The sequence below is a fragment of the Hetaerina americana genome, unplaced genomic scaffold, assembly GCF_022747635.1.
Source record: "Hetaerina americana unplaced genomic scaffold, ioHetAmer1.1.p SCAF_1, whole genome shotgun sequence".
NCBI classification, from domain to species: domain Eukaryota; kingdom Metazoa; phylum Arthropoda; class Insecta; order Odonata; family Calopterygidae; genus Hetaerina; species Hetaerina americana.
In genome coordinates this window covers 15,050,220-15,076,966 of record NW_027286069.1, presented here as the reverse complement: position 1 = coordinate 15,076,966, position 26,747 = coordinate 15,050,220, and the positions used below count along the sequence as shown (strand labels likewise).

Here is a 26,747-nt window from a genome sequence, read left to right as displayed (position 1 = left end):
AAGATAAAATGCCTTTGAATTTTTTATTTGATATTTATATCCGTAAGCATGCTTCAGTGCACTTCTCAATTTTCTCATTTCTTTCATCTATAATGCCCTTTTTTGTAGTTCATGTTTGTTTAAAATTATATGTTGCTCCTTTCATTATCACTTTCCTTTTGTTTAAAGGGGAATGAAAGTTTAGAAAATTAAGTTTTATGGATTTTATCTTCACAAAACGATCTTGCATGTAAAGTAGATAATTTATGTATGAGTCTGTATTTTTGTATTGAATATACAAAGACCAATTTCTTATTGTTCACTTATTATGAAATTTATAGGTGCATTTTGTGATCTTGTATGGAGTGATCCAGAAGATGTTGAAAAATGGACTGTGAGCCCACGCGGTGCAGGGTGGCTGTTTGGTGCTCAGGTGACTCATGAGTTCATGGATTTGAATTCACTTTCCCTTATATGCCGTGCACATCAGTTGGTACATGAAGGTTAGTATTTCTTAGATATTATTTGGTACATAGTACAATCATGATGCATTTGCATATAAAAACAACTTATCTCAAGCTGGCACAGAATTGGAGAAACTATTTTTAGTAGTTTTTGATGATTTTTCACTATGCAGCTATTTTACCCTTAAGTATTGTTTTATAAAGCAAAGATAAGAGACATTTTATTTTGTTGGTTTTTTAGGTTATAAATACATGTTCAAGGATAAATTGGTGACTGTATGGTCGGCCCCAAATTACTGCTATCGCTGTGGAAATGTTGCCTCAATCCTTCAGTTCAGGAATGTAGAAGATAAGTCTCCTCTCATCTTCAATGCTGTTCCTGATACAGAACGTGTGATCCCACCACGCACCACCACACCGTACTTTTTGTGATGTCTGGAGGCCAGCTGGGTGGGTGGCAAGAATCTGTTATGTGGGCGTTTGATGGCAAAGGACATTGGAAATGTAAACAGAGGAGCAGAGGAGGGTGATTTGGTACAGCATGCCAATTGCATACCCTTGACTTTCTTAATCTGCCTGTACTTGGCATGCCAGCTGGCTGGGCAGCATCTGAAGGAATAGGTCATAAGCCAGTGCTGCAGGATGAAGATTGTGAAGGAGAGAGAGAGAGTGGTGGTGCTGCTGCAGGGAATTGAATCTTAACTCCTTTTGCCCTTATGTTTTATTTTGTCCTTATTCTTCCTCTATAAAGACAGTATTGCCAAAGTACCTACTGCCTTTCTCTCCTTTACCAGCTATATCCTTTCCAGGGGCCTTCTTATATTTGTCTTCTTTATGTTCCTCTTCAGTCAGTATACATGCTCAAGAAGAGACAGGTGTTGTCACTGCCTCGAGACAACAAGGGCTCTCTCTAGAGTTGGGCTGTTTGGTCTAAGGAGGGTCTGGAATGTAATCAAAATCCTCTTCAGAACGAATGTGAAATTTTAAAATGTTTTTGCAGTTAAAAGCATCCCAATGCACATCTGTTTTCCTGGTTTTCTCTACTTGCCAATGAAAGGAAAAGAATCACTCTTTTAAGGTGGCCTGGGAGTTTTGTGTGATTATAAGAATTGGGTTTCAAATGAGGTGAAACAATACCTGTGGAGGACTGTACGATATTGAGCTTAAGGTATAGATTGTGATCAGCTAAATATTACAAAAAAAATTTTGAGTAGTCGCCTCTTTCTTTATTTAAATGTATTTATTGTGTTAAATAGCAAAATTCTTTCCCCAGTGAATTTTTTGGTTTCCCTATGTGATAGGCTTTTTACCCAGAAAAAGTTTCTAGAGAGATGAGAAGCCAACTTTATTAACTTTGGTATCACATTAAAAACTATATGCATGGTATTTGTGAATCCTTTTCTCCGAGATAAAAGTTGAAGGTGTCCATTATTACTTTCAATAAAATAATTGGTTTGCTACTGTTTTTAAGCTGATCAAGTATAGGCAATAGAAGTTGTGATGAAATTGTGTTTTACAGGGCAGAAGTGTCCTGTGAGGACAGTATTGATAGTACAAGTATCTTCACCAATCACCTGAGAAGGGTTTATTTAACATCAGTGCTATTGCTTCTCTATTTCCCACATTGTAATAATACCACATGCATATCATACATAGAGAGGCGCATTCATATAGGTACTTCTAACAATGATCTGTGGCTTCAGGACACTTTCAATGGAAAAGAGTCAACGATAGTTTTTACAGTGGAATAATTGGAGTATCTCTTACAAAAACGAAAGATGTCTGCATTCACAATGCACAAGACTGATTAGTTTTTTTATGCATCTTCATCACCTCTCCTAGCCAATCATCCACCACATGTTCTTCGACCTCATCAGGACTAGTCTCTTAACATCAAGGAAATGACCAGATAATATTAAATTATACTACATAGTGAGTTTTAAACAACTGGCAGAAAATTTTACCGAATCATCATTGAAAGATATTATAGGAGCTGAGTAATTGTATGAGTGGGTGATTGAAATAATTTTATTTTGTAAATTTTAAATATCTATGTGAGTGAATGCTGATAATTTTCTTAGATTTGTATATTTTTAGAGGTGCTCCAATTATAACCCACTAGCTCATGTTAAAGTGCACTGTAACATCTATGACCCAAAGCTGTTAGATCAGAAATGATGAAATCTTACAACAAAAATATCGGAACATGGAATCTTCAACAGATATTAATATTAACTAATCGTTTGCAAAATGAAGGTTTTCTGAAAAATTGCTGCTACAACTAATTGGTATTAATTTTAATTCAATAGGGTAAATTGACTACGCTTAGTCATTGGAAGGTTTCTTTAACATTTCACTTTTCCTGCTTTTTTGGAATCGTTTCCATTAGTGATAACATTTAGTAGTTTGGATAAAAAAATATCAAATATTTTTTTATAGTTCTTTCTGTGTATTTTCAATATTAGCCCTTCCTGAATCAATTTTTTTTTTAACTACAGGTCGATTAAAATTCTTCCATTTCATACTCATATTTGCTCAGTTGTGCATTTTCTTGATCATTTAGGGTTATTAAAGTCTTCAATGAGTCGGGACAACTGTAGTGTTCTTATCCCATGTGCAAATTTTTCATGAGGCCAATACTAGTTGGTCCCTTTTCTCATGTGCTTCATCACATCAGGATAATTTAAAATTTTCCCATAAAGTATGGGCAGTTCCTTCATAATAACATGGACTCAGGATTGCTACTTGTACATATGTATAGAATTTTCATGAATCTTTTCTTGTTGGTATGGTTTAGTTCAAGCTGTTATAGCCATTCATCATACATTACCATTAATGGTAAATGTATTTAATTGAAATAATGCCACAATTTTTTGACAGCTCTTACACATTAATTGATATCATAGGTCAAAGAGATTTTCAGAGAATTTTTTAATGTCCAAATTATTCTTTTTCAATTTGAAGTTTTGCTGAAACTCCTTGTTCTATGATTCCTAGGAAGTAAAATAACTTTGCTTAAACTAAGGCAGTTACATGGCTTATTAGTATTTAATTTTTTCTAAACGAAATGATTAGGGAATGTGCATAACCATTTTACTTAATTTTGGCTCTTAATGTTGTAGTTTAATCTGAGTTGCGAGACATTCCAGTTATATACCCTCACAGCAGTGCCTATTTGTAAAATTAGTATACTTCTTTATTTTTTGAATTAAAAAAGTCTTAAAAGTTTTAAGAATTTGAACCTTAAGGTTATACTCTAGCAGGAAGCTATTTTTCATGTCATTTAGGAAACCTGTTATGCACCGGTAATTTTCTTGCTTTGATAAATTAGGTCATTTGTGGCAGTCAGTTCAACTGTTCATTGATTGATGTGAAAATAGCTCATTTGTTGCGATACACCAAGTTTTAAGGTTTCATGCATACCCGTCCTTTTAGACTTGTGCTGAAATCTTTAGAAATAACATTTATAGCCAGTTACAGTGCCTGTGAATATTTGGGTGTGCAGAGTTATTCTGTTAAATGCAGTTCTGGGAATAATTATTGTACATTTGTAAGTAGGAACCTACCCTGTGATGTGCTCAAATTCAAACATCTAAAGAGTATAATTATTGGTTTATATGCTATGGCCTTTGATGCTAATGGAATTAGAAGGCCTTGCTGTTTGTCTTCCTACATGAATTGGAGCCTTGTTAGCAAAATATTAAAGATTATTTTTTTGTTTGAGTCAATGATAAAATAACATTGGTTTATTTTCTTACATTCAAATGCTTTAATGATTTATACATTTCTGAGTCAGCTCTTTTAAATCTCCATTTTATGCCATTCATTTTAAATCTTTTTAGTGTCCATTCTTAGCCATTTCATCATCCTTCAGTGGGTAAAGCTCGGCTTACTTTCAAGGAAGTTTCGTATGAATGGAAATCAAAAGCAAGATGATGCTCCAGTACAACATCATACATATTTCTTCAGGTGTCAGACCAAATTTTTTAATTGATTAATGTAGTTTATTGGGAAAAAATTGTGAATGCCAAAGAAAACATTCTAGGTTGCACAGTAGTACATGATTTTTAAAAATTTTGTCAATTATGTTTGTGATAATTTTTTGTCTTGAATACACTTCCTCATGTTTTAAAACTATGAATAAATTGCTTCATTTAAAATTTGGGGCCAGAAATATTGGTGGACACGTAATTACCATGAATAACCTTTTTTATTATGCCCTAATCAGTTTCTAATAGATTTTGTATATATTAGAGTGAAACACTTAATAGAGCTATCATATTCTTCTTATAATTTTGCAGTTATTTGTACAAATAAAGCAATTTTTTATGCATAATCAGAAATTGTCACCTAAATAGTGATCTCCATAACTAATACCTAATTGCAGTCCTACTTAAATTTGTGTGTAATATTATTTGGGTTAAGTTTCTGGTTAATTTTGCTTCAATGTGTAGAAGAAAATAATTTTTGTTGTAGTTTTCATTCACTATTACCACATAGTTACTTGTGCCTAATTTGTGAAATAACAAATGATGTTGATTGCTGCTTGCTATTGAGGGTTGCCACTTGCAATTGGATATTGACCTGGTGTGAATTGGGGGTCTTTACTCTTGAATAACTGAAGGGCCCTGGCAGGTAGCATAAGTAGATGACCAACTTCTGTGATTTTTTACGAATGAATTTTTCAATTATAATTTAATTTTGAGAGTTTATACTCAAGATCATAGCCTTGGCAAAAGGTAAATCCAGAGTAGCCAGGTCAAAGCCATATTGGTGGCAACCCAGTATAAGTGTGAAGTGCTGTGAAATCCTAAGGGGTTTAGCACAACTTGCACATTAGGTTATACACTCTCTTGTTGGAGCCGCCTGATTCAAGGGCATTGTATTGTATGTACCTTCCTTACAGAACTTCCAGACTTCATGTAATTGAGTTTGGTGCTTCTGATGGCATTTAAAAATTATCTGGCTTGAATAGGAGCTTTTAAGCCTGATGATTTTATCTTCAGGAGAGGTAACTTGTTCCATGGATTCATTTTAGTAATAAGTTTTCTCTGATACCACAGAAAAATGAATGATCTGTGCCTTATTTATGACTGAATGAAGAAATGTCATTCAACACTTAAAGCCATCTCTGTTTTCAGTGCACTAGGTATAAGGAAATCATACGATGTCAAAATTATTTCCCAAAATGACTTACAAGAGATATGATCATGAACCAGAATTAATCACTGGAATGCTTGGGACAGCAATCACCCCAAGTTAAAGATACACCTGAACTTCCATAAAAGTATTTAAGATATAATTTTACTTATTGGTGCCTTGCTTGAGAATAACTCCTCTGCAATTGCATCATATTTGATGCAACTGATGGACATAATTAAAGAATACATTCCTTCAAGAGATTAACCCATTTCCCAACTACCAATTTCCTGCCATTCCTTCATTATTTATTGTGCACTCTGCGACACAGGTTTTTATATTTTGAAAGTTTTCCAAGGCTGATTCGGTGTGTTGATTAGCATGTTAATGTTATCTAGTCAGCCTTAAATTAAGTAAGAAACATGAACTATTTATAAGGGAAGAATAAATGACATTGACACATGTAGAGAATGAAGTCTCAAGAGGGATTTAAGAGACATAACATTTATACAATGTGTATTAAAACCTGCAAGTTGCCTTTGTACATAATGAACAAATAAATGTAATGTTTGTTGTAACATTTCCATTGTTTTTACAATTGAATGCCTAAACATTTAAGGGCCAATTTCCTCCTTAGACATGAAGATGATGAACAATGCAACTATTTCATTTATTACTGGATTACCCAAAATCAGTCTTAGGTAAAATATTAACTCTTCAGACCTAGAAAAGTAAAAAGTTTTCACAAACACATCTAAAAAATAAGGACTTTGGCACATAAACCTCTTTACAAGAATTTCCATTCAAAAGAATAGTTACACGACAAACTTTCGATGAGCACTAAGTGAACAGTTCAATTACGATGAAAAGGTACATTAGCCACAATCAACTTGAAGAACTGGCCATGGCAAAGCTCCACATTCACATGGCATCAAATATTTGAAAAATGTACATTTCATTAGTCCATATTTTCAATTGAAAGATAAGTACACATGATGCAACATCCCGAGGTTCAAACTATAGCGCTTGATGCTCACGCTAGCTATGATATTATGAAAAGTATTCCAATTGCATCAATAGAAGTTTGTTTAAGAGGAAACTTGATTAACCATTAATTTGCGCTAGCATGGGATGAAGCGCAAATCAAAAAAGAACATGCACCACACTTATCAGACAGACAATAAGGCTTCATCTTATATTCACTGCCAAAAGATAGTTCCATGAAGATTCTTTATAGATAATTTTAACTGACAATAGTTCACAATAACTAATGCATTATTAGCACTCACCGCAGAGAGTAAAACTAAGCCTTGCACTTGGGTATAGATAAGAGAATTGATAAATATTTACACCACACTGGGCGAATTCTATAATGAACTAGTGTAAATATCTTACAAATGATACATGTATTGTACTTAGCATCTGATAAATTAAATCATGTAGAATAATTGTATATTCATAAAATACTAGTTAATACCATGAAGTGGACTATCTACATAACAGTTTGCTTTAGAAGTGCAAAACAAATGTAAGTATTCGTAATAATATACATATTGAAGCACTCCAAAATAATATCAGTGAGTGGTTAAAAACAAAGACATTTTAACATATCATAATACTCTAAAATCATCACAGTTAAAGAAAGCTTCACAGGTCTACTTAGAAAACCTAGGTTTGGTTAAGTTAAATTATACACACACTTTAAAAAAATATTATTCAATAAAGTTGAACATAAAATACCTGAGTATCTAAACCTTATAATTATGCATGTGAAAAAAACAGCATGCAATTATTTTGAATTATTCCAATTAGAACAACCGGAATTTAATACAATTGCAAAAGTTTCCCTTTAATAATATTTTGCTAGGTGAATTTATACGGAATATTATAAATTGCAATTGGAAATTACATTTGCCTTAAACAGCTTTGTTACAGCATGTTAAATAAAAATGGTGCCCAGTTAATGCTATTAGAACAATATAATATTGCTTAGCAGCAACATTTGCCATGCCATAATTGGCAGGCAAGAGAACTTTTAGGCCTTGAGAGTGATTCTAAAAAGAGCTATTTTTCAACCAATAATGTCTCTTTTCAGAATGAATACCATTTAAGTAATTCAAACCACAACCAGTGACACTTCGTTAACCAGAGTCAAGGAAATATGGAACATGCTTAGCATTAATGCAATTTTAACAACTTGACTTGCTTAGGTGTGGAATACAAAAATAATAGGCATTTGTTAATTCTAGCATCAACTCTGGAACCAACACATTTTCTGGAAATATGATTTACTCATCACATAATTTTTGTATTCTTAATCTTCTGTGGAAACATGGACAGAGAGCATTATCTGTTATTGCTCAAAAGTATCAGCCAAGTCACACAAGCACCTGTACTCCATTTTCTGCTAAACTACTGAACATGGAATGCACAAAACGTTTTGGGTTTTTGTAAAAACTATTAAAAACCAACAGCTGATCAAATACAATGAAATGAGCGCTGAAACAAAGATGCTGGGCTGGTTAATTGGTAATGTTAATGAATTGGGTGTCTCTTCATCAGAAGTAAATACCTCCAGCATCTGTATATGTTTAAACAAGGAGTATTTCAAATTAAATATCATATGGTATACCTTTCAATGCATTACACATCTTGCAATATATTTCCTTTGAGGAAATAAGTTTGCATCCATGAGATTCTCAGGTGTCAGTACACCTCTGAGTAACTAACTAATGGAATTATTTTAAATACATACATTAGCAGCAATGCTCACTGAATTTGAGCTGCCAATTAGATGACAATGAAATTTAAAAATTATGTTTGACTCATTCCATGAGTTATCATAGGTGTTCAACAACAAATATTTTTTGCGTTGCTCCTGAATAACAGCAACAACATCCAAATCCGACTTGTAAAGCATATATTCCCATTGAGTCCCACATCCAAAACGTATGCCAATCAATGGCATTGTTTAGAAACTGGAATGCCATTTCTTGCAAGTTAAATATTCAAGAGCTTTGAGAAAATACATTATCAATTTATGCTGCTTTTTGGTCCAGGATTAAAGCGATTTCTGAAGACTTTTTGTGATGAGTTAGAGGTGGAAAGATTAGCAGATGGTCGTGGCCAGCTTAAGTCATTTGACAGAGCTTCAAGCGATGATTCAGCAAATGTGGACAGCATCACCTCCCGGGTACGATTAAGTATCAAATCTAAGTCTTCTGGACCAAGACCCCTTGTTTCAATTGGCGGAAGTGCTGTCATGATCACATGGCCTATTTCAAAGAATAATGAAATGGTTAATATGAATTCAAATATAAAAATAATGTAAGGAATAAGAAGCAGCCAAGTACTTCATTAGTTCATATGCTGAATATAATGACTAAGACAAAATATGACTTGCATACATGACAATCATTAACAACTAGATAGTAACCAAATTAACTTGTGAATTTATTATGAAGGTTTCTGTGGTGTGGTAAAGACTGCTCACAATGTTTTTTTTCCATTTTCATCATGAAAATTTCATTGGTATTCTAATGGAACATATTCAGTCAATGAGGTGCTTATTTGATTGATAATGGGTTTAATTAATAGAAAAATGAAATGGTGACACAAGTACATAGGTACTTAGCAATAGAATTGCAAGCAGTCAGAAATATTGCCAAATCACCCAATACACTCAGCAACAGAAAACCAATGCATGTTATTTAATGCCCAATGATTTATACTAACCAATTACGGAAGAACATCACCTTAAAGTATACTCAGTATGGTGAGAAAAATTAGTGTTTTGAACATGAAGCATACATGGGTTATATAAAGCATATCCACTATTTGCAATCTTACTTACATTATCTGAAAAATCTAGGTAGAACATGAATAAAACTATTTTGATTAAAGAGAATATATACCTTATATAAGAGGAAACCAATACACTTTCAGAAAATTTTAAATCTTGGTAGCTCTACGATAATCAATGGTGTAATGGCACCAGAAAAATGTTTCATTTCTAATTTTTCTGATGTCTTATTTTATAATTTTGCAAGTTATATCCATAAGCAATTCAACTCTGAGACTAGTTTTGATATAGCTGGTGTTACATTTTTCCAATGATTAGAAACAGTGCACTGATGGTTGATGAAGTGGGCATGTTTTACTATACAAATTTTGCAAAACTTACAACCTATGACAGGGCCTTGCCAGAATATTCATGAAGAGTATAATATTCATGTTATCATTACACATTGCTATTCCCTTCATATGAATCAACTGCTTTTTTCCCATTATGAAATTTTGGTATCTTCAAAAGAGCTGTTAAATATTTTTTTTATTTTGCCAAAAGATAACTTCATGCAATGATGAAGCGTAGCTCTTGTAGTTACTCAGTTGAATTCAAGCTACGTAACTTTCTGGGGACCAAAACTTTCTTGTAAACCACCTACAAGCACAGAGGTTCCACCTTCCAAAATTTCATAAGCAGGAAGACTCCCCACAAAATAAACTTTACTTTCACCTATGAGACATCCTTGGTTTGAAGAAAGTGGTTACATTGGGCAGCAAGATTAAGAAATGCTTCTAAATTACCTTAATAAATTCCAGAAGTGGAAGAACAAAAGATTTTCTATAACTGAAGCTATGGATTCAAGATGCAATCCAAATATTTTGATGGAATCATCAAATCTTGTGTCACTGATGTGTGGGCGAATTGTGCATCACAATTTGATGACACTTAATCAACAAAAAAGAAATGAACTTGATTCACATAAAAATGATGCTTGGCCATTGAAACTGAAAAATTGTCAAAAATCCATGGCCACTGTAGTGTTTTAATTCATCTGCCACAACTCCACATGGATTATACTATAGAGGACCAAAAATACCTTATTCATAATTTGGAAAAATCTGGCCAACCATGAATAAAAGGGGCAAAAGTTTGAGTAAAAATAAAAACATTGCCTTGGCTGCAGAAGAATTTTTTAAGATAGTTCAAACAATACATATACACCAAAAAAAGGCACTAATTCAATGTAAAATTAGCTTAGTGGATAGCCAAAAGCCCAGAAAGAGTAGAAGATTTCTTCTGAATGTCAGCATACTATCTACAAAAAATGTTTCCATGAGACAAACAGAATATCTTAAATTTGACCAAAATATAAGCAATCTGAATAACATATTTCAGTCTTAAGTAAGAAATAACTAGCATAAGGCATATGATAAAATTGATCACTGCATCGAAGCCAACCCACAGAACTTTTAACCTTCAAATACATGTCAGTAAGTTTATAATAAATATGATTCATATATTAAGACAATAGTATGGCGATCAATGACAACAATATGTCTGACAATTAACAATACTGGCTATGCATAAACCATATAGATTTCACATCATACACAGCAAAGATATAAATCATGCATTAGTCATAGCTATGCTAACAGTTACCTGGATCAAGATGTTTTTGGTGTCCATCAAGGAAATAATAAGATGAAAACACAACCGGCAGAATTGGAATTTGTGCTGAGAGAGCAACATGAAATGCACCCTTCTTGAACGGAAGCATCAAATCTTTTGAACCACCATTTCCAGCTTTCATCAGGGCTGCAGTTTTCATGGGTCCACACGTATTACGTGTCCCCTCAGGAAACACCCATAGCTTGATCTAAATCACATAAGAGCATGGGCCATGAAAGAGAAATACCACAAAACCATTTTTCAATCTGAGCATTTCTGAACTGATCTCATCCAATCCTGACAAGATAAATGAGAACTGCCAACATATTTAAGTAGCAGCATATAAGATAGACATGAAAAAAAGAACACTTCAATTTTGGAGTAATTTTCAAACTAAGGATAAAAAAGGGATCAATCCTGAAATAAAAATATAATTCAATCATTTATTACAGGTGGAATTTTGGAAAAATTTCATTTCAAAATCAGGAAAAAGTGACCTTGCATTCCATTATCCACAACATTAGATATCATACATGAATTAATAATTACATCATGTTATTCTTGGCAGTTGTTTAACCCTCTCCATTGGTTTTGACTACATTCTGCCTTGCATTTTTCTGCAATGATTAGCATTCCCTCCATCTTTATAGTATTACTGCCATGAGCTTAGAAATGGACTATGTGCATGAAAACAATCAGAAATTGGTAAATTTGTGAGTGTACATAATACATTATAAACAGGGTAAATTTTAATCCCCTGAAATATCTCTTCCATTAAACACAATGAGAACAAGGATTATTGTGCAATTTGTCTATGCTAGAAATTAGGAGGAGAAATTTTCAGCATTCATAAAAAGCTTAAGAATGACTTTCAGAAAAATAAAATCTTTTGTTCTTAGGTTTGATTGCAGCATTTCATTATTCTATGAGTACTGATTACAACAGCAGCAAATAACCAATAGAAACTTCTATGAAGTAACAAAATGTGTGTACCTTAATATATACTAGATTCAGTATTCTATTTTGAAAATACGCAAAATACTGTCTTCAGACCAAAGGTACAAAGATCAGTCACATTAGAAGAAGAATGACTACTAATACAAAAATTAAGGAGAAGCAAAAAGACTGATGAAATGATATGTAAAATGACAAAATTTCAAAAATAAATTGAAGATATGATGCCAATTAGTTAGCCATGGGTACACGATAAACAGGTCATACTATTTGCTAAATTAGACACCCTAGAAATCTAATCTATAAAGTGCATGACCTCTGCAATTCAGCAAATAATATTCAATGATAGGTACAATGAAACTCAGCCGGCTCTGCTGAGTGTGTGACAAGTTAGGCTTTCATTTGTAGCTCTGAGCAGCTTTATCACTTTGGATATTTACTCTTGGAGGGAGGCAACTAATAGGTACAATAAACAACAACCAAAATACCATAGTTAACTTGGTTTATCCGGGGAAATAAATCTGAACACTTTTACCATCTTCAAACAGGGAATGAGAATTTTAAACAAATTTCCTTGAAACTAGTACTTCAACTATAGACTCTCTCTCTTTAAATAAATGATGGAATTAGTATTAACATCTCACCTTCTAAATGTTTTGCCCTTCACCTCCATAAATACATAATATTTAAGAGGAGCAAAGGAAGCACCAGCTACCCAGAGTTTGCATTTCAGTATATTTACATACAATCTTTTCAACAGACTGCACAGCAAATCTATTAAAAACCCAACACCACATAATAATCTTATGTGCCTACTTCATGGTAGTACTAGTAAAATTAGCATAATTATCGAGCTAGGAAACCCATCTAGCAAGCGCTTTTGCAATTTCAGTTCCTTTATGCATTACATTGCCAATTGGCCCAAGGCTCTTTTGCATCAATATTGATAGTATGTTGAATCCTATTATTAATGGGCAAAGTTCCTTTTCTGCAAAAATGTTTGCACAAACTATGTAATCACCATTTGTGGGCATCCTTACGGATGCATTAGCAAGTATTTATTACGTCTGAACAGTATGAAAAACAAACTGAAATGACCAGAACATTACTTTCTCCTAAGTGAATATCCCCTATTTTAAAACAGTTAGGACACACCGTCAAAAAATGATAAACTATCAATTGAAACCAACTTATTGTAGATTATTTGGCTACAAAAGGATATTATAACAATATTTTTTTCCTAATGCTCACCACATAATGCTATCGCTATAAAGAATCATCATTAGGCCAGCAATATCAACAGTAATTGATGGGGAATGGACATTGAAAATCTTTCCAAAATTTTTTTTTACCTTTTGATAATAACACAATGAGAAATTAAAAGAATATCCATACTTGCATTTTCCATTAAAATTATATGCATACTGTTTCCTCTCCCTCCCCATGGACTACAACACTGACGTAATGGAAGGGCTTGTGCATTCCGATGACCCCTAGAGCTGTACTGGTGAGAGCAATGAAAATTGCTCCTGGTAGGATCACCCATGCCAGATAGGAGGAAGTTAGGACCCAGAGAAAAGGTAGTCTGCGTAGCATCTGTTTCTCAGTGAGGCAGCTGCAAAGGCATCTGACCCCAGTGGGGCAGCCATTTGAGTGATGGTGTCACGTTAAAACACTATTGAGGAATGCAATGGGAAACCACCTCAATTAAATATACAATGATAGACATATGTTAGGGTATGTGCCATGCTTGGCAGCAGGAGAGACAAGGCTTCCATGGTTGTCATCCAATGAAATCCTTTCACGGTTAAATTGAAAGTAGCAGCACAGAAGATGACTGAACCAGGAAGAAGAGTGACGTGGAATGTTAGGATGATGTTGTAGATAAGGAAATTAGAAAATATTAGGCAGATAATGAGGAGAGGAAATATAGACTTTTTAGGGATGGGCAAGGTGAGATGGAAGGATAGCGGGGATTACTGGAGCAATAGATATAGAGTAATATGCAGCAGAGAGGAAGAGTCAGTGATGGGTGGCAATAATGCTAAAAAAAAAGGCAGGAAGAAGCATATAAAACATAGAGCAAGAAACTGATAGAATATTATTAGTAGAAATAAAAGCTGAACCAACATATTAACCACTTTTCAGGTCCACATACCACCAACCAATGATAGAGAGGAAGAAGTCAACAGTGTATACAATCAATTAGGAGAAATAACTGTGGGTTTTCCTGGAATGAAAAATTTGATAGTGCTAGGATATTAGAATGCGATGGTAGGCGACGAAAGAGATGGTAGTGAGGTAGGGAACTATAGTTTAGGAACAAGGAATAAATGCAGGGAAAAAGCAATAGAGTTCTCCAGGAGACAAAATTTTGAAACGTTAACTGGGATAATAGGTAAAGAGTATCAGCAGGCTGGTGAGATAATTACAAATGAAAAAAGGGAGAGGGCAAAATATAAAAAAATTGGAATTTATCAAAAAAGGATAGCTGCAAATGCAAAGGAAAAGCTGCCAATGAAACTGTAGGAAGAGTAAATAAAAAAGGACATGAACATCATGGATTACAGATGAGATGATTAGAAAGATAGACAAAAAATAGGAAATGGAAGAACATAAACATGGACATAAGTAGACGGAAGTAGAAAGTGATGACTAAATGCTGAGGTGGGAAACTAATAGGGTTAAGAAGCATGGTGGAAGACACAAAACTAGGACAAGAAAAGGTATAATTGGTGTGCCGCATAGGAAATGAAAAAATTTGGGCAAACAATCAAAGATAAGTCAAGAAAATTATTTAACATAATAAAAAAAAAGAAAATAATCAAGAGAGAAGGAAATACTGAATAGAGGAACTATGTGGTAAAAGTGTTAAGCCAGCAAGCTTAAACATTAAAGAGGATATGATATGACCTAGATACGGATACTTATAATGGATATGGATAAATTATGTCCAGGATTACTAACTGGCGAGACAGAAGGAGCATTGAGGGAAATGAAATCAAATAGGTCATGGGGATATGTAACATACCTACAGAATTATTTCAGGGTTAGGAACTTGAGGTAGGAAGAGTTTTATGGACTAATTGAAGCATCAATGAGTTAGGAATTGGGTTGGAATATTTCATCAGACCAGTGTTAGTTCCATCCCAAAAATGGGAAATACAGCCATATGTGAGTAGTGCAGAACAAAATATTTGATCTCTCACACATCCAAAGTGATACTCAGGATCATCAAGAAGAGGATGAAACCTATGGCAAACGATTACCTAGGGGATGATCAGTTTGGATTCAGAAGGGGAGAGGCAAACATAATGCCAAGGCAGTAATTAAGTCACCAAAAGAGAGGATAATATAATCACATATTTTTTTTGTTTCATAGATTTTGAGAAGGCATTTGACAGTATAAATTGGTTGAAATTGGTGAACGCATTTCAGAAATTAGGAACAGATTGGAGGGATAAGCCACTTTACCCACAAACTTTATAAGTCCACAACTGCCCCAGCACCAGTGGTGGATGGAGAATTAGGATGGGCAGTGTTACAAAGAGGGTGAGACATTGATGTCCATCACCACCCAAACTTTTCAATGTATGCATGGAAGAGTTGGTAAAAGAGGAATGGGTAGAATTGGAGATAGGGAATGTAAGTCTGAGAGGAATTCATTAAACCAGTTAGATTTCGGATGATCACACTTTTGTTAGCTGGTCAGCCAAGGGGTTACAAGCATCAATGAGTGCATTAGAAAATAATTGTCATAAGCATGCAATGAGAATCAATACAAACAAAAAAAGTTTATAAAATTTGCATGGAAGAGGTAGGCCAAGATAAATGCTAAAACAGGAGGGTAAAAACTGCAACAGAGGGAGAAGTTTTTTGGCAGGGTTTCGGACCAAGATGGTCAAGTTAAAAGGAATATAAGAAGAAGGCTTACACTGTTTTAAGATGGTTTCAAAATGAGGCATTGATGACAGGGAACTTTTGGTGAGGATTTTAAGAAAAGGGCCATTAAAAGTAAAGAACTGAGAGTAGGAATTTTCCACTAGATAAGATTTATTGCACCTTGTATTTGCTACTATTAGTTATTTATTATGTTTGACCTTCAACACATCACGCCTGAAATTACAATTGACTCCTTAAAACTCATGACTATGGTTATTAAGTTACTATGATTATTATTACTAAGACAGGGAGCATGTTTTAGTATGACATAGAAACATGGTTGCTGAAGCAAGATGATAGAGAGATTGATGGTTTTTGAAATGGGTGCAATGAAGGATGAAAATAGTAAAATAGGCAGAAAGTTTAACAAATGAGGAAGTGCAAGGCATCGTGAGCGAAGCGAGTTGTTGAAGGACATCCATAGGAGGCACATAAGATGGATGAGGAGGATTTTGATTGCCAATGGTATGTTGAGGGCTGTGATATACGGTAGAACATTAGGCAGGCAAGGAAGGGTATTTGATAGGTATGTTCGATGTTAAGAAGGGAGGAAGGTAGCATGCAGAATTAAAGATGAGCTTATTTTAGTGCCAGGTATTGTTTTTATAGTAGAGGCAAGGAAATGCATTGTTGCAACTTTGTATAGTCTGTGTTCATCCAAAACCTACCTTAACTGGTGGAGTGCCAATAATAATAATGATTATGTTTCCTCTAACCTATAGTCCCGAATTTATTCCTCCTTGTTAAAAGTAACACTACTTTTCCCCAGCTAGATGCAATCTACACTGTCTTAGTAGTTTTTTCATCACTAAAAAAAATGTAACTACGATGAATAGGACAACATTGAAGTTAATAATCGCTAAAATTCCATTGGAGAAAATTTTCTAAATAGATAAAGTATATTTATAGGTGGGATAAAAGCAGACTTCATTTTGCTTAAAATATTGGATTTGATTCTTCAATTAGTTTTGATCAATATCTACTCCATGAATTAACTATACAGTGACATATGTTTTCACTACCAGATAAAATGAACTGAAACTTCTTTTAATGCAATACTTTTGTGAAAACTTTGTCCAAAATAAATTATTTAGTTTGGATTAAAAGATACAACAGAAGAAGAAAACAATTTTTATACAAACTTTTAATATAAGGTATTTAAATATTTGGAAGTCTTAGCTGAGAAAAAGGTGAGATAATAGTAACATAACCATAGTGAAATGTCAGTTAATATGTGCAATGTAGGCAAAAATTTTCTATTTTCTAAATGTCTATTTTTTACAAAAAAATTCATATATACATAATAGTCATGATTATGATTTATTATGTTGATAAACCCCAAACAAATACATACACAAACAAATGTCAGATATTTGCGCGAAAATGGTCAAAGAAATTTCAGAAAACTTTATTTAAAGATCTAGAATTCACCCTACAAATAAAAGATTTTACGGGAATGACCTCTGGAGGAAGTAAAAATTTCAAGATGATCAAGGGGATTCATATTTTACCAAACATCATTTAGTTCTTAAGGTCACGTGCATGCTAAACAAGATGTCAATTAAGAACCAATATAGGTGCATGCATTGCAGAATAAGGATTTACCATTACATTAACATTTAATTGTCCATCACATCATTTATATAAATTAATTCAAATTCAAATCATACAGGCCCAAAAATAACCAGGTTTTATTTCTATGTAAATCTTTGTGATAAAACAAATCCAGTAATACCAAAACTTCCTTACTTTTGGGGAAAGTTTCATCAGAAGACAAATGTAAACCAGTCAATGCCTAGACTTTCCGTACAGAATAAATAAATCTATGTCCCATAATAAACAATGATCATTAGGTTTAGAGTCAACTACCATTAGCTGAAGTTTGATTTTAAATGGAACCCTGTTCATTTTATTTCAAATTTCTGATTGATTCCAAAAAAATATTTGTGACTTTTCATGTAAAACTTATTTTGAACACAACAGAAGCAGACATATTTTATTAATAAATATACCCAAGGATTTGAAAATCCAAAAAGTAACTTATGCTACTTAAAAAACATCAATATTTAGTCCAAGAAAATTGCTCTATTTAATTCATATTACTTAGTTAATGCCTAGTTGTTTGCTCTATCCATTCATAGACCAAGACTGATTATGCACATGGTGAGCATACACAACCATTTAAGACAACTCATATGGACTCAAAAAATACACTATGACCAATAATTTTTCAGTTTTTCAAATATTATATAAAATGTATAGCTTTGAGGAAAGCACATTGTTAAATGACATGCAAACATGTCACCTATTGATGAACCACAGTGGGGGATTCATAAATTAGAGTATTACTGCATTTGAGCTAAACCTAAAGATTACACAAGAGCCAGCTGAAAACAAAACATATGCCCAAAATACAAGATAGTTAACTGCTACACACCGCAACCCACAGACATTGATCACCATTGAGACAAAGAGAGAAAGTTAGTAAGGAGCCGCAAGATTTTAGCAAAGCCCAGAGATCTGATACCTAGAGAAAGAAATTTCCAGCATGATTTAATATTGTTTACCTACTTGGCTGAATAGAATAACCTCGGGTGATACACTGCATCTGAAAAGAAAAAAGGCAATAGCAATTTTGCAATTAAATTGGCAACTAAAGGAAAAAACTTGAATGAAATGAATGAGATTCCCATATGGAATATGGGAATCTGGTGAGAGAAATGTAATTCATGCTTCACTGACAAAACATTTTGGATGTGAACCATGAATGAAATCGGTAAGTTGGTACTCATTTTCAAATAATAATGGTGACTAAAATGGAAAATTTGATAACTCTTCCAGGAATGTATATTTGCATGATTACCAGTTCTAATAAATACCAAACGAGGCAACTTCATGTCTGTGATGATGCTCTAGGATCTACTGATACATTTTCCCATTATATGAGTATACATATTATAAATTGAGAAATGATAAAATCAAAATGATGATTAAACTTTAACATCGTTTACAGTACCTGTTTGGGTTGTGAGTCCAATATCTCACTCTCTTCGTTTAATAGTCATCGAGTATAATATCCATTTTCACAAAACTTCTTAAAAAAATAGAAAAAACACTGGGTCCCAACTTCAAGAAAAAAAAATACCTTCTGGTGACAAAACAAGAAATTTGAATGATCTTAACCATAAACCCTTCTTGCATTACCCATGTCTTACATTAGGAAGTTTTAGTACTTCCAACTTCTGAGATTTTGCTTCATTGAAAAAATATTATTTTTATAGGCTGCTACAAAATATAAAAGAAAATCAACTTTCTAAATATGATTGTTTGAAATTGGAGAATTATAGTTACACATATTTGTTGAAAATTAGGTCATATGAGAAGTGCATATAGGTGAGGACTATGATTTTCTTCAAATTAAGGTCCCCTAATCTTTGTTTTGCTTCACCTTCTTAATTTCTATTCACAGTAACTGTAAAACGCACAGTTTCTTCATTGTGTACATACAGCCTCTATGTTATGGTTAGGTATGGTTGGTATGGATTCTGCAAGGTCTTCAGACCTTTGTTATCAATTCAGCATTAACCTTTTCTTAATATTTTAATCAACTACCTTAATACTTCTCACATCTTTTAAGGGTTTTCTAAATCCACTCGTCAAGCTCCTACAATACAGCACTTTCAAGGTAACAGTCTTAATAACTTGCTTTATTGAAGCACTTGCCGATAGGTTGCAGTCCATATGTAGTAAAACTTTGGTTTCAAAAGCTCATGGGAACAAATAAGATGGGAGTTCAGCGGGGAGACCTGACTACAACAGTGAATACCAGTGGAGAGACGACTGAATTGAGGACGAATTGAAATGTACCGAACAGTTTCATTTAAATATTATTATTATCAAATTCATTTTTGTTAAAAGCTTGGTGACTTGGCAATTTTAAACTAAATATTAGAACTGAATAAAGATTTTCAAAAATTAATATATTTCTCACAGAATGCATGTCAAGAGAGGGGAAACATGTTGCCCCCATTGCAACCTACTTAGACTTTTGTTTACCAGTCTTGGCCCATGACATCAGCTGAACTACTGTTTTTTGATCACATATTGATAGCACGTAATCTTTTTTTCAGATCTCATTTTCTTCAGCTACCATCACTCCCATTCAAGTTGAACAGGCGGATCATTCTATTTCTAGAGTGTGGTGAGCTTCTCTTTCAGTATCACTTACACACAGGAACCATCAGTAGTGGTTTTTCCATGAATTATGGCTGTAGGGAATTGGATTATGAAACTTATGGGGTATTAGCAATAATGGCAAAAAGATTTAAAGGCTAACATAAAAAATGCAATTATCAATAAGTTCATAAGCAAACTAAATTCTTCATAGCCGCCATATTGAGCTAGTCCATTCTATTCCTTAGCAATAACTACCATATTTACACATTTCACCAGAACTTCTTAATTGACTGGGAACCCTACTGGGATAGCTATGGTTTTTTGGAAATTTGTTGGAGTGATATAGATTTACATAGATGTAAACATCACAATATGACCTCATATTAAATCAAAAAATGACTACTATGAACTCATCCGGTCAGGGGATATTATTTTCATCATTTACTGTCTGATACAAGGGAAGAGTAGTGGTGCTCCACCTTGGACAAAATTCAATGTAGTATTCTCCTCTTGCCCCTCTCCTTACCTACAAGAGGGAGGACTAGGAGAGTCCTAGTACAAACATTGCCAACCTAAGAGTCTAAGGAATACACTTGGAAGCATTTCAGTGGGTGTCCCAAAAAATTCGGGCATAAAGTGAGCACTTGACATCTTAAACTAATGTATTTCAGGACCACATACTACAGGATTTCAGATAGTAAACATTATTTCTTAATTTCATTACCATATTTGACTGGTTCTGGACCAAGTTTTACGGAACACCTTCATTGAAACAGATATACAAATTTAAAGAGATGTGATTTTTCAGTGATAAAGCTTAAGGTGCGTTGGAGAGCAGTAAAATATTTCCAAACTAATATTCACTGTATAATTCAAAAGAGAGATGAAAGTCGACGAGAGAGAGTAACTCGATCTGCAATTTTAATCAACCACAATTTATTATTATTTAATGAAGGTTCTGAAAATTCATTAAGGAAAAAAAATAAAAAAGTTTTAGCTTAAAATCATGAAAGTGGAAAGCAGTGTCCTTTTGTAATGCCAGCGACTCAATATAACTGAGTCAGCTGACCAGATAAGCCGTGATTAACATGTTAAACCTATCCGCATCTATTTTATAGAATTTTCAACTGCCTTTTCTATGATACAATAACTCAATTTTAATAAAATATTGTGGTAAGAATGAGAAAGTTATCATTTAACCATGGGTAAATTATGCTGTTATCAACATTTTCAACAAGCTATTTTCTGTAGGGCAAAAGGAACTACTTCGGTCATTTCTGACCCCAATACAGATCAGCACAACAAAGTTATCAAAATTAGGCTGTAATATACTTCTTCAAATAAACATTTTTCAGTACTGGAATACTTTTTTTAGGTAATTACTGGTCAAGGTAGGTTTTGAATGGACACAACTACCCAATAAATATCTCCTATCAAAACACAACCCCACATCCAACTCTGCAACACGTTACTTTTCATCTCCGTGTACTTCCTCCCCCCCTTATCCCGTCATACATCTATATCCTATTCCTGCCCTTCCCTTGTTTGCCTAACATTCTGCCCTCTATTACAGTCTTCAATATCCCATTTTCGATAAACACGCCCTTCATCCATTTTTCCCGCCTCCTTATGATTTCTCCCAACAATCCCTTCTTCTCACCCGCCATACCAAGCACTTTCTCGTTAGTTTTACTTCCGGTCCATTTTACCTTCTCCATTCTCCTCCATACCCAAATTTCAAAAGTCTCCAATCTACGCCTATTATCCTGCTGAAGTGACCAGGTTTCCATGCCGTACATAGCTACAATTCATAACAAAGTTTTTACGAGTATATTCTTAATATCCTCACTCAAAGTCCCTGTCATCAACTCCCTCCTCCTTTTGAAAGCCTCTTTTCCTAGCATTATTTACCTTATATCCCTACTACTTTGACCGTGTTGGTCCAAAACACTTCCGAGATACGTAAACTATTCCACCTGCTCTAGTTTTTACCCTCCTATTCTAATGTTAAGCTTAGCCTTTGTCTTTCCGGAAAATCACATAAAATTTGTTTTATTTGTATTTATTCTCATCCCATATCTATTGCACTACGTTTCCAATACACTCGGAAAAGCTTGTAAACCCTTGGCTGGCTGACAAATTGGAGCTTGAGCATCAGCATGCCTAACTGATTTTACGAATTCCCCGCTGACTTTCATTCCTACCTCTAGTTCTTCCCATGCCTCTTTAATTATTTCCTCCACATATACGTTGAACAGCAACGGTGATACTGGGCAACCCTGCCTTACACCTCTTCCTAACACTGCCCATCTGGACTCCCCGTACCCTACTAAATCTACGAAACAGGCAAACACGTCCTGATTGTATTCTATATTCCTCTTGATTAGTGATCTCATTACTGCAATGGCATTTCACGTGCCTCTCCCCTTCCTAAACCAAAACTGATCACCCACTAAGTAATCATTTGCCCTACTCTCTATACTCCTGTTAATGATCCTGAGAACAACTTTAGCTGCGCGAGAAATCAAACTTATGGTTCTGTAGCCCTCAAATGATGTAGCCTTCCACCTTTTTTGGAATAGGGACCAACACTGACCCCACAAAGTCTTTCAGCCAGATTCCTTCCCCACAGATGCTTCGAATTAGTCCATATAGACTCTTCCTCCCACATTGCCCTAAACCTTTTAACTGAAATGCTTATCTTGAATATTTCAAATCAAACCAAAAAACACATTTTCAATGCGATCTTCATATTCATCATATTCACAGTCCTCTTCCCCTGCTCATGTACACGAAATTTATATCTTACCCAGCCTTAAATTAAAAAAATATTCCTCAATACTTAACTATATTTCATTAGCAAAGAACTTTCACATTTACTACCTATTTGAAATATGCACAGTTTATACAAAAAAAAGAAATAATTTTCCAAGAAATGTTGCAAAAATCATTGGCATGTCCTTTTAATGACTGTTTCTTGGTTGCTATACTGGAATCTTAATAAGATTAGAGTGCAGTGACTTCAGTTCAGTAAGCAGCCGCTGAATTATGGCAGCAAATCGGCAAATGAAAATAACTGAACATATCTCACACTAATGAAATAATTCACTGCCGACCGTATTTTGCCCAGGCTAAGCATTTAAGCGCTGTAACTCACTTGAATAAAATATTCAATTTACTCTTAGTTAACAAAAGTCTATAGTTGGAACAACAAATCCTGTTTTTCAAGTTCTTGAATAATGTGGCTACGTAGATTATGTGTTCACTCTAGAGTTCTTAAAACACTGTCAATTGTCTAATGGCATTCAAAAAATAAACATGGGAGACAATAACCTCATAAACTGTCAACCTCAAAATGGAGGCCCTGTATGATAGAAGATATGTCTAGCTGAGGACTCTCAGATTCATCACATCTTGTTCATGGTACAATGTAGATCCCATCTCATGCCACAGCCCGTATATGGACAAAAGCCAGGAGGCTGGCAGATTTAATTCCATGGTTTAACCACAATTCAGCTTCCCAGATGGGTCAAGGGAGGAAGAGCCCACCACCTCCAAGCTGTGTGAGGTGAGTAGGCCATTGCAGAGGGAAGATCCTTGATAATTATTTGAATGAATGAATGATCAATAATTTACAGTAATGAGCACTTGATGATTGTCAACAAAGGCAAGGAAATATAATTAATATAATAATAATTAAATCATTGCAGTGAAACCTGGAATTCACGTTTTTGAGGGGTCCAGGGAAAATGTTTTGTGGAATGAGTTCAAGGGAAAATATATTGTCAAAGTGTATTTTGAGGCTTTACAAATTAAATATCTCACTGGATTATTTTCAAATAAAAAATATAAACATTAAAAAATTGTTTATACATAAAAATGAAATACATGTAATTAAAAATATACTTAAAATTTTGATGCACAACTTGTCATATCGAAATTAGAGATCTATGCTATATGCAGATTACATAGCAACACCATTTGTTCATAACCACATATGTGATTTTCACTGTCCATGATTCACACTAATAGTGTGCGTAATTCATTGAATGTCCCAAGAAAATAACAAAGGTATTTCTCTGTTTCATGATTTTTTTCACATATCTGTATGAATTTTAGAGATTTCTGCTTTTCATTGACTAACAAAATAGCAATTACATGAGAAAACCAGGTATCTAGCTCTTTTATGAAGCTTATTTTCTTCTGTTGTGCTCCATTTCTATAAGCAAAACGTTCACTTTAGAATTTTTAGTTCTTCCTAGCAACTTCTACATTCACATCTACTTTACATTAATTTATCTATCTCCAACTTGATTTGTGAATACACTCATTTCATTCGTAATCAACTCAGTTCCTAACAGTACAATTAACATATATGTTCATCCTCAAGGTTGAAACAGCGGCATATCAGAACACATGTATGTTTTTCTGTAAATGCTTCAGAAGGTTTAACTATTTAAATGTCACTAAATAACACCAAGTTACTGGGAATCAGGATGATATGGTGATTAATGAACTAGCTTCCAACCCTGCCACCTCCAGGTTAAATCCTGAGGTGGGAGGATTTTTCAGTGGTATCCTGATCCATACCCGGTGTGCCAGGTCTTTAAGCGAATGAGTACGGAGTCCTTTGGATGGGATGTTACACTATGTGACCTCATGGCACCGGTCATTAGAAGAAGGCTAATACCATTCTCTCCATTCTTCCTCCATATGCAGAATATTTAGCTCCTAGCACATTACCCATCTATCCCTAACGTCGCAAATAACTTCGGCTGTTGGATGCCTCCACTGATTGCTAACACCAAGTTACGTTCATTAATACCATTAATATATAGCAAACTCATAATATTATGATTTCTCTTAGTCCATAATACTTTTCCATACTGGCTTAAAAGATGCAAAAATAAATAATGAACAAAGAATCTCTTCTTCCAATCAAATTTTGCTACTCACATGAATTTGTAAACATCACGCTTAACTGTCAACTTCATGACCGATTTTCTAGACATTCTCAAGTATCTAATCCTATCTTTTCATATCTCATTAAAGGTATCATGATTGTTATAATTATGGAAGTCAATTTTTTATCATGTACATGTCTAACTGCTGTCGTTTTGGAGAACATTCTTAAAAGATTTAGCAATGTGCTCATTTCGTTAGGATGATAATGAGAACAAAATAATAGCAAAAAAATGTCTAGAAAGCTCAATGTTATAATCAAAAAAAATTTAACATTAGTCCACATATTTCTTTCTGGTAATCAGAGAAAATAAAATGCTCATCAAAACGATTTCATTCTACTTCACCGTTCCCATGACACTATTTTGGCTACCAGTTGACGATTTCTGGAGAACCAAAATAAAACCTAAGTCACCTATTTAATTGCAATTGCACATTATTTCAGGTGCTATACAAAAGAAATATGTAATACATTCAGGTCATTCATGATTCAAATGATAGGTTTGTCTGTTTGTAAAAATGTCTTTGTATATGCCTTTGTTTATTCCTACTACAGGACGTGTATTATAATATGAGCATATTTCTTACTATATGTTTAACTAAGAAAAATTACAATAACTGTAATATAAAACATGATTCACTGAAACACAACTGAATTAAAAACAAAGGTGTACATCATAGAAAAGCTCCATTAAATTTGTAATTCGGAAATTTGAATTTTGTTTCGAATATGAACAAAACCTGTGGTAAATAATTGGAGGATGAACTCAATAGCAAGAATACCAGGTCCGGCGTATTAATATTAACATCATGTAGCCAGAAACTTACTTTTTTCTCCTTTATTTTACAGGTCGCGGCATTAATTGTTTCACGTGCTTTCTCGGAGTTGAATCGGTCTATAAAGATGAGGCCGCACAACCAAGCAGCAAGACCAAAGGGCCATGCATAAAGTAGCTCCTTCTTGGCGACGACAGTACATTTCTCCATAACCGGCCAGAGCTCAAACATACCTGAAACAATCAATCTATGGCAGACCCAATTCATTTTATTAATCTAGCTGCAACATAAACACTAACCAAGTACGTCCAGCGAACTTTGATGATTCGCAACTATGACACAGGCTTGCTCCTTTTCGAGATGCTCTCGACCACGTAATTCCCATTTCAATCCCAAAAGACCTGATATGTGCCGACAAAGTACCGATGCCAGTCTGTCATGAGAAAACACCAAGGTTATTAGCTTATTTACCACCAGCTTAATTGGTCTTCGAGGGATGAATTATGTAATCTAGATGCAATCGAAGCAAACACAATTAGTAAATATTCTTAAGTACTCACAGAAGGTTCTTCACTTCTCCCGGCCTCCACATCATTATCGGAATCACAAATACAGCAATTGCCATCACGATTCCATAATATAAACAAAATTTTATATAATAACGAAACACTTTACTTGTTTCATATAGAAATGGCAAAATTAATACCAGTCCTACTATAACTAATTCAGTAGAATTCAGCGCCATTTGAATCATTTGTGTCTCGAGAATTTATATCTCCAAGAAAAACCTGCGAAATTACTCTTCAAACAGAGGTATTTACACCACTAACTAACCAAAACAATCGGCGGCCAACACTTCTGCGACTTTTTTCAGACGGACGAAATTGCGACTGCTGACA

The 26,747-nt window shown here is 34.1% G+C and overlaps 2 protein-coding genes across 2 annotated transcripts in view; one reads left to right on the top strand and one right to left on the bottom strand.

Annotated features, from left to right (window-relative positions):
• Positions 1-6,162, top strand: part of PpV (Protein phosphatase V) — a 14,869-nt gene extending 8,707 nt beyond the window's left edge. The window contains exons 6-7 of the mRNA XM_071586258.1: positions 321-482; positions 685-6,162. Coding sequence (XP_071442359.1) covers positions 321-482; positions 685-875 — 353 coding nt within the window. The 3' untranslated portion in view covers positions 876-6,162. The remainder of the gene's footprint in view (positions 1-320; positions 483-684) is intronic.
• LOC139688748 (1-acyl-sn-glycerol-3-phosphate acyltransferase alpha-like) lies at positions 6,047-26,747 on the bottom strand. The gene is made up of 5 exons (XM_071586257.1): positions 26,409-26,747; positions 26,148-26,281; positions 25,900-26,081; positions 11,029-11,245; positions 6,047-8,857 (listed from the first exon to the last, which is right to left on the bottom strand). Exons 1-5 carry the CDS (start codon positions 26,600-26,602, stop codon positions 8,616-8,618), a joined length of 969 nt encoding a protein of 322 aa, XP_071442358.1. The 5' UTR covers positions 26,603-26,747; the 3' UTR covers positions 6,047-8,615.

Coding starts and splice junctions, on each gene's coding strand:
- LOC139688748 (XM_071586257.1), bottom strand. CDS start 26,602: ATGATTCAAATGGCGCTGAATTCTACTGAATTAGTTATAGTAGGACTG. Junction 26,082..26,147: donor AAGTTCGCTGGACGTACTTG/GTTAGTGTTTAT, acceptor TGATTGTTTCAG/GTATGTTTGAGCTCTGGCCG. Junction 8,858..11,028: donor CCAAAAACATCTTGATCCAG/GTAACTGTTAGC, acceptor TCTTTGAAATAG/GCCATGTGATCATGACAGCA.